General features: G+C 35.0%; 1 protein-coding gene across 39 annotated transcripts in view; it reads left to right on the top strand.

The window, feature by feature from the left end:
- The window catches only part of LOC106871661 (serine/threonine-protein kinase mig-15-like), a 764,441-nt gene that overhangs the window by 562,214 nt on the left and 194,266 nt on the right, over window positions 1-7,961 (top strand). For 22 of the 39 annotated variants that reach the window (XM_089357081.1, XM_089357079.1, XM_089357086.1 and 19 more), the window contains one exon: window positions 6,125-6,269. In XM_089357081.1, the coding sequence (XP_089213207.1) occupies window positions 6,125-6,269 (145 nt within the window). The remainder of the gene's footprint in view (window positions 1-6,124; window positions 6,270-7,961) is intronic. The other 17 variants (XM_089357111.1, XM_089357085.1, XM_089357083.1 and 14 more) reach the window with 1 other exon arrangement.

Here is a 7,961-nt window from a genome sequence, read left to right as displayed (position 1 = left end):
TTCTTCCTGTTCCTTTGACAATGCATTTTTCCATGTGTACACTAATTAAAACGATGGGAATTGTGTTTCTGTGTTGCAAGTTGCACCATTGTTAGATGTCCTTTAAGGAAAGAAAACCAAAACACACGAGTGTTGTCAATGTTTACCTTATCGTTTTGAAAACTGTGTGTCCTTTTGTTTATATGATACAATTGTAAGGCAACAATGGGTTAAAAAAAAAATAAAACGACGAAACAAATAAGAAAAAAAATATCTACAAAAACAAAGCAAATACAGTACAAACAAACAAACAAACAAACAAAACAAAGCAAAAAATAATTTAATCTGCAAAACAAAGCAGGAAAAAATTGTAACAATAACAAAATCATTAAAAACCAACCGAAAGACCAGAAATACAATCCTAGATTGAAATTCAACAACAATTAAAATCGGTGTAAGCAGCTACTTCATCTATTGTGTATTTTGTGGTTACATTTTTGAGTCTACTCATACTTAATTGGTTTTCAATGTAAGATGCTAATGTGTGCTGTTAAACTGCCTTCTCTTTGTTTTGGTTTTGTTTTTGCGGTGGCTTAAACTTTCACTAATTTACTTGAGAGATGTATTTATTTACTGGCGGTGGTGATGGGGGGATAATAATTTCACTTCTGTTGGTATTATTGAAACATTGTATCGTCAGACTAAAATTTACTTTACTGTACAGTATTGATCGTCTTATGTCTTGAGTTCAAAACTCACTGGCGTAAAAAAAAAAACTGGGCTTGGCGTCTTGGTGTTTCAGTCAAGCGAAACCATCATTATTAACACTCTCATTCTCACCAAAATCAGTAGTAGTGGAAGTTGTGGTGGTCATTACATTTTATAAGGCGGTGAGTTGGCAGAAATGTTAGCACGCCGGGCGAAATGCTTAGCAGTATTTCGTCTGCTGTCACGTTCTGAGTTCAAATTCCGCCGAGGTCGACTTTGCCTTTCATCCCTTTGGAGTCGATAAATAAAGTACCAGTTACGCACTGCAGTCAATGTAATCGACTGAATCCCTTTGTCTGTCCTTGCTTGTCCCCTCTATGTTTAGCCCCTTGTGAGCAATAAAGAAATCAGAAGGAGGATCTCAGCAGACTATGTTCAAAGAGCTAGTTGAATTTTTATGTTTTTGTGTGTATATTGCTAACGTTCATGATGACAGCATAAATATTTCAATCTTTTTGATCCTCTTCTGAAAAGTCAGAAGGTTGATTTATAAAGGAATTGCTGCTTATAACTACAATTATTTACAGTTTTTTCTGGTTGTTTTCTTGTCTTTTTGATTGCAATTAGTGTAATTGTAATCCTTCATGTAATGTCTAGGCTTTACTATACTCACTTCTATACCTCGTGTCAAATAAAAGCAAATCACGATTGCTGTTATATTTGCATATACAGATCTTCCATTGTGAAGATATTTTCATCATTGAAAATATTTTTTTCTGGACACAGTTCAGTACACATTGCCCCCTGACTCTATCATCTGTGTAAGTCATGTACTGAGATATATTCCTGCTGCAAATATCATAGAGTACCATAAAAGATACTTTTCTCGCTTTAGTCCCTCTCTGTTGATAATCTTCAAACAGTGGGGTTGTCATTGTTTAGCCTCCAAGTTAGTTGACCTCCAATCAAAAGCATGGCAACTAGAGCCATCGTGTCTTCATCAAGTACAGTGTACCTAGGATTACATTATCCAATGTGTCCTTTGCTTTTATCTTTTTTTTTTTTAATGACAGTAGAGTATAACTGAGGGAAATTTGGTTGCATTTTCTAACAACTTGAGCGACACTGAAGCAAATCCCACATTCGCTTGTCAACCAGTTTTGTTTTAAAAGAAAGAAAATTTGGTTTTTCGTTTTTTTTTTGTTTCAGATTTCTATCTCCCTTGATTTTCCATTTAGACAACCTATATCTGTAGCGTGTGAATAACTTGCTTTTGGCTGGATACAAATATTCACACGTTTGCACTTACATGATCTGATGTCTTAAAACCTATTGACTAAGTTGTAATTTTATTTGGCAGAAACGTTGATAGAGTTTGTTATTCATATTTATTGTCATAAATTTCTCCTCATCTCAATACCATGGCAAATTTAAGCCAAACAACAAAATACTTTATATGCTGGTTATGTGTGACAGTTGGTTTAGCAATAGAAGCCTTTGCGGTAATATACTACAAAGTTCCGACTATCTCAGCATATTAAGAATTAATGAAGCTGTTACAGAGTCTTCTGATTTTGAGAGCTGCTTGCTATACAACAGAATAGACCTAAAATATGTTGTTAACATAACTGTTGATGAACGATAGCTTTTATTACTGCCACAATAGTCGTGATATACTTATTTGCACATCATCAACATTTTCTACACTTCTGTAATAATGATGTTGTGAAACTGCAGCTAGGGAAAGATAAATTTACAGCTAGTCAAACTGCCAATAGATTGTGAATTATGAAATGGTAATGGCCTTTTAGATATACTATATTGACTCACTAAGATTTAAACATGATTTTCTAATTACTTTTCTCAATTTTTAAAGATCGATTTTCATTATTGTCCACTAAATAGTTATAGGGTGGTGGATTAACTAGCATATATCTTGTTGATTTAGTGGGCCAGCAGGTCATGGCTTTTGTCCTTTGATTAATTTTCTCAACCTAGTCATAAGCTAATAGGTTTATCTATTTGACTTTTAGAAACTATTTCTCACAAGATTTTGTCGAATCATTAATCATTAATCATTGCTACATTTTTGATATCAGTGAATTGTTATCAGAGATGTGTGTGTTTTATGATGTATAGATCAGAAAGTGCTTTTTTATTGCAGTTACAAGCACCACGTCATTTCTGGCTTTAGTTTATCCTCATAGATAAAAATTGTAAAAGAAATGGTCAAGAAAGACTATTTGCTGGCATTTATATTTTTCTGGATCTTTTTTGATTATGAAGAATTGGGTGACATAAGAAAGCTGTAGCATTTTTTGTAAAGAAAGTAGGATTTGAAACTAATCTTTGTAATACATCTGTATCAGAGCAGTGACTGTTTTTAATACTGTACACTTAGCTTCATAATTGTTATTATTGATTAGATTTCAAGAACTTATTGGCCTTTTCAAATGATTTAAAATGTCAGTAGGTGTGTGCCTTCGTAATTAAATATCAACAATGTTGTAAACTCACATTAAATAGTTTTTCTGTGTGTACCATGTTTGAGTTAGGGTGGTGGCGTTACTTTAAGTCTCAGACAAGTTGGAGTCCAAAGAAAAAGGAGACTGGTAATAAATATGGGTGGGGAGAGAGAGAGAAAGAGAGAGGGAGAAAAAGAGACAGAGAGAGAGAAAGAGAGATGGATGGACATTGAGTTGAGCAAACTGAGAAAAATGGAAGCTGTTTGTAGTAAGTCAATCCAACAGTACAGCTGATTGTATAGTGTTCATATGTGGATGAAGAAGATGGTAACCTGAAGCTTGAACGGAGGTCAGAAGTTAGGATGAGGACTGGCATTTCAATATGGCTGATAGACTTTCCAACACAATGATTTATGATAATAGTAGCAATTCCAATGGAAATCTGTGTGTGGCTAGAGTCTGATTAAGTCAACATGCTATTGCTAACAGATGGTTTCTGTGTAATTTACCGAATATTTGTATTCTGATGTTAAAATGGACAGCAGTGTGTTCGATGTTGGCCAGTGATATTTCTGTGCCTAATTAAGCATTCATTAGTGTATTGTATTGTTTGGAGAAGATATCAAGAGACAAGCAGAATAACCTTCACTATATGGACACCATCTTGATCCTTCACACAAAGATCTTCAACTATACAAATTGGAATTACTGAAATTGCTTCTGACATCTTTGTTTACTTCATAATCATTATCTCGTGCCCCCTTACCTACCTCATCCTTCATTTTTCACCCACACCCTTTTCTTCTCCACTTCTTTCTTTCTTTCTTTCCCCCTCTTGCTTGCCACCAGAAACCAATTTCAAGAATATATGTTCTACAGCAATCTTTCCAAATGATATCTCAGGCATGATTTTCTGCTTAATGTACCATCATCTTCTGCCTGTGACACTACATATTTGTTAAGCTAAATGATGTCTCATATTTTATCCCGTTTAATTCCTTGTAGCACAAAACACACCTAGGTTTAATACAGTATTTGTTTCGTACACTACGTTTTCTTATTAATAAAATAGTGCTTTGTAGTAAGTTCTATACTATCTGTGTGTCTGTGTGTCTGCGTGCTTATATATATACATATATATATATACACACACATATATGCTTATATATACACACATATATATATATATATATATATATATATATATATATATATATATATACACACATATGCTTATATATATATATATATATGCTTATATATATATATATATATATATATATATATGGGAGAATATACAAATAATAACAACAGACGAGGACAGGTGGTGTAAATAACAAAAGTATATATTAGTATATATATATATGTGTGTGTGTATATATATATATATATATATATATATAAAAGCGTATATATATATGCTTATACATATGTATATATATGCTTTCACACACACACACATGCTTACATGCATATATATATATGTGTGTATGCTTTGCTATATATTTGTTCTCATTGCGTTTTATCTATGTTCCTTTAATTTGTTGCATGTGTAGATAATTGGCAATTTAACTCTTAGAATATCAGTCATCCTTTCGGCTACAAGAGTATAAATTTAAAAGATAAATGATACTTGTGAAGATAAAGCTAACAATGCCCTGTAAATTAATGTTACAGTTCGTTCCTCTCTTATTTCAATGTAGCAAGTTTGGAAACCTCTGTTGGGTTCTTCGAAGATGCTGCTCTTAAATTATCATGACCTTTGTTGAAATAGTTTTGATTTTTTTGTCTTCGGTCTCAATCTCTTAAACATTATTACAGAGACATAAAAATCCTCTGATTTTAAAACCATTCTTAAAAAATTTAATACACACACACACACACATCCAAATGCAAACAGTTTCTTAGAAAGTAGAAATAAATTGTATTCATTTCTTCGTTTTCGTCATTTCACCAGAATTTTATTGTTGTTGTTGTTGGCAGAATTTTATTGTTGTTGTTGTTGGCAGAATCATTAGAATGTTGAACAGAATGCTTAGCGGTATTTCATCTGTTGCTATGTTCTGAGTTCAAATTCCACTGGGGGTCGGCTTTGCCTTTCATCCTTTCGGGGCCAATAAAATAAGTACCAGTTGAGTACTGGGGTCGGTGTAATCGACTGGTCCCTTCCCACCAAATTTCAGGCCTTGTGCCTATAGAAGAAAGGATTGTTGTTGTTGTTGTCACCTTACATCCTCATCATTGCTGTCATTGTTGTTGTTGTTGTTGTTCTTCTTCTTCTTCCTTCTCTTCCTCCTTCCATCATTTCATCCTGTAATGTCCTCAATCTTTTGTTTTGTAAAATCATTATTATTATCATCATCATCATAAATACCAGTTGTGTACTGGGGCTGATGTAATTGACTCACTTACCCTTCCCCTGAAGTTGCTGGCCTTGTGCCAAAATTTAAGACAATTACTATCTCTATTATTATTATGATTATTATTATTATGATTATTATTATTATTATTAATCTAATTAAGGCGGCAAGCTGTCAGAATCATTAGCGCGCTGGACGAAATGCTTAGCGATATTTTGTCTGTTGCGATGTTCTGAGTTCAAATTCTGCCGATGTCAACTTTGCCTTTCGTCCTTTTGGGGTCAATAAATTAAGTACCAGTACCATCACTGGGGTTGATGTAATTGATTAGTCCCCTCTTCCCAAATCTGAGGCCTTGTGCCTCCAGTAGAAAGGATTATTATTATTATTATTATTATTATTATTATTATTATTACTATTGTGATAATTAATGAATCAATGATTGAAGTATTTTGTTATATCTCTTTGTATTTTGGGCTCAAATTCAACTGCCCTTGATATTGAATTTCATTAAATCCACACCTTTTTTTTTTTTTTATGAATTTGATATCTTGTGCCAAAGTTTGAAATCATTAGTATTAATCCTTCTCTTCTTTTTTTGATATTTTTCAGAACAAAACTGAAGTGACAAGCAAAGATGTGGAGCGCGATCGGAACCGAGATCGATACAGCGATCGTCACCGCGAACGTGAAGCTCAAAAGAGTAGTGGTAAGCCACCACTAGCACACCGAATTAATCTTGCCCCTGGAGCTTTGGGTAGGCGTTAGGCGCAAAAAAATATCAGCTCTGACATCAACTAACAAATTCACTAACCCTTGCATTGCTCAGTTTTGCAAATCTAAACTAACATGTTTGTTCGACCCCCCCCCCCCCTCCTGCTTACTAACCTTCAGAGTAACCCTAGAACGGCGGATTCTTTTATTCTTTGACTTGTTTCAGTCATTTGATTGTGGCCATGCTGGAGCACCACCTTTAGTCGAGCAAGTCGACCCCAAGACTTATTCTTTGTAAGCTTAGTACTTACTCTGTCGGTCTCTTTTGCCGAACTGCTAAGTTACAGGGACGTAAACACACCAGCATCGGTTGTCAAGTGATGTTGGGACAAACACGCACACACACACACACACATACATATATGTATATATGCATATATGATGGGCTTCTTTCAGTTTCTGCCTACCAAATCCACTGACAAGGCTTTGGTTGGCTCGAGGTTATAATAGAAGACACTTGCCCAAAGTGCCACGCAGTGAGACTGAACCTAGAACCACGTGGTTGGTAAGCAAGCTACTTACCACACAGCCACTCCTTCTTTCACCAGAAGACTTTTAACATTCTGGTGCTTAGAAGTTCAAACCCTTTTAAGGGCCCACCAGGACGTGTCTATCTGGAAATCAGGAAATTAGTGGAATCTGGGTTCCTACCTGTTGTTGTTTCATTGTCTTGATTTTTTTCTTCTTAATAATGAAATAGTTCACTTGTAGGAATCAGATGGGTGCTAATCTAGCAGAAATGGCAACTCACCGAGGATAGGGAGGGGGTGCCTTGTGGTATTTAGTTATGTCTCTTTGTATTCTGAATTCAAGCCCATATGTGAACATTGATGAAACTACCCGTAATATACTTGTGGAGGAGGTGGGGGATGGGTCATCAAATGTAACTCCTTTCGAAAACTTGTCGTTTTGTGCCCTTGTTAGAAATCATTTAAAAAATTATCAAATAAAATAAATCATTACCATTATTACTAGCACTATTACTACTACTACTACTACTACTACTACTACTACTACTACTACTACTACTACTACTGCTGCTGCTGCTGCTGCTGCTGCTGTTGTAAAAGTTGAGAAACTCCACATCTCTTTCTCTACTTTCAGACCTTATCTAATCTGATATTATTTTAACCAGGTAAGGCTCTAAGCCAAAGGAATTAATTTCCTTCCCAGCTTAAGTAAGCACTGTATCATCAATGGAAGTTGAGACACACTTTCATCCAAAATAGACAAGCATGCTTTTCTCCCTCCTTCCAGTAATTCCAAATAGGAGGTGGTTATAAAAAGTATGTCTGTAAAATGAGCTGTGTCTAGGGCGTAGGATGCGATCCTTTCTATCTGGCAAACATCTGCCCCTTTATCTATTGAATTAGTTTAATTAATTATCGCTTGTTATGACTACAAACAATCAGCAGAGCTTGTGTTCTCTTTTTCACAAGAGATTGCTTGCTTATTTGCCTGCCCTTGCTCGTTAAACATTACAGAGGGGAAAGTTGATGGAAGCAAGCTTGCACATGATAATAAATTCTGTGTTGTTCCTCTTTCCCCTCCTAGATACACTACTCTGGTTTTCCGTCCTTGAGATGGCTTAGCTTATCACAAACACCCAGCAGCCATCGCATTAAGATGAAGCAAGCCCTCAATTATCTGATTTCAATCCTAAAACTCCCCACTA

Source organism: Octopus bimaculoides, chromosome 9, assembly GCF_046866305.1.
Source record: "Octopus bimaculoides isolate indiv1 chromosome 9, ASM4686630v1, whole genome shotgun sequence".
In the NCBI taxonomy this organism is placed as follows: Eukaryota; Metazoa; Mollusca; class Cephalopoda; order Octopoda; family Octopodidae; genus Octopus; species Octopus bimaculoides.
The sequence above is the reverse complement of the archived record's forward strand: the minus strand, read 5'-3'. Positions and strand labels throughout refer to the sequence as shown.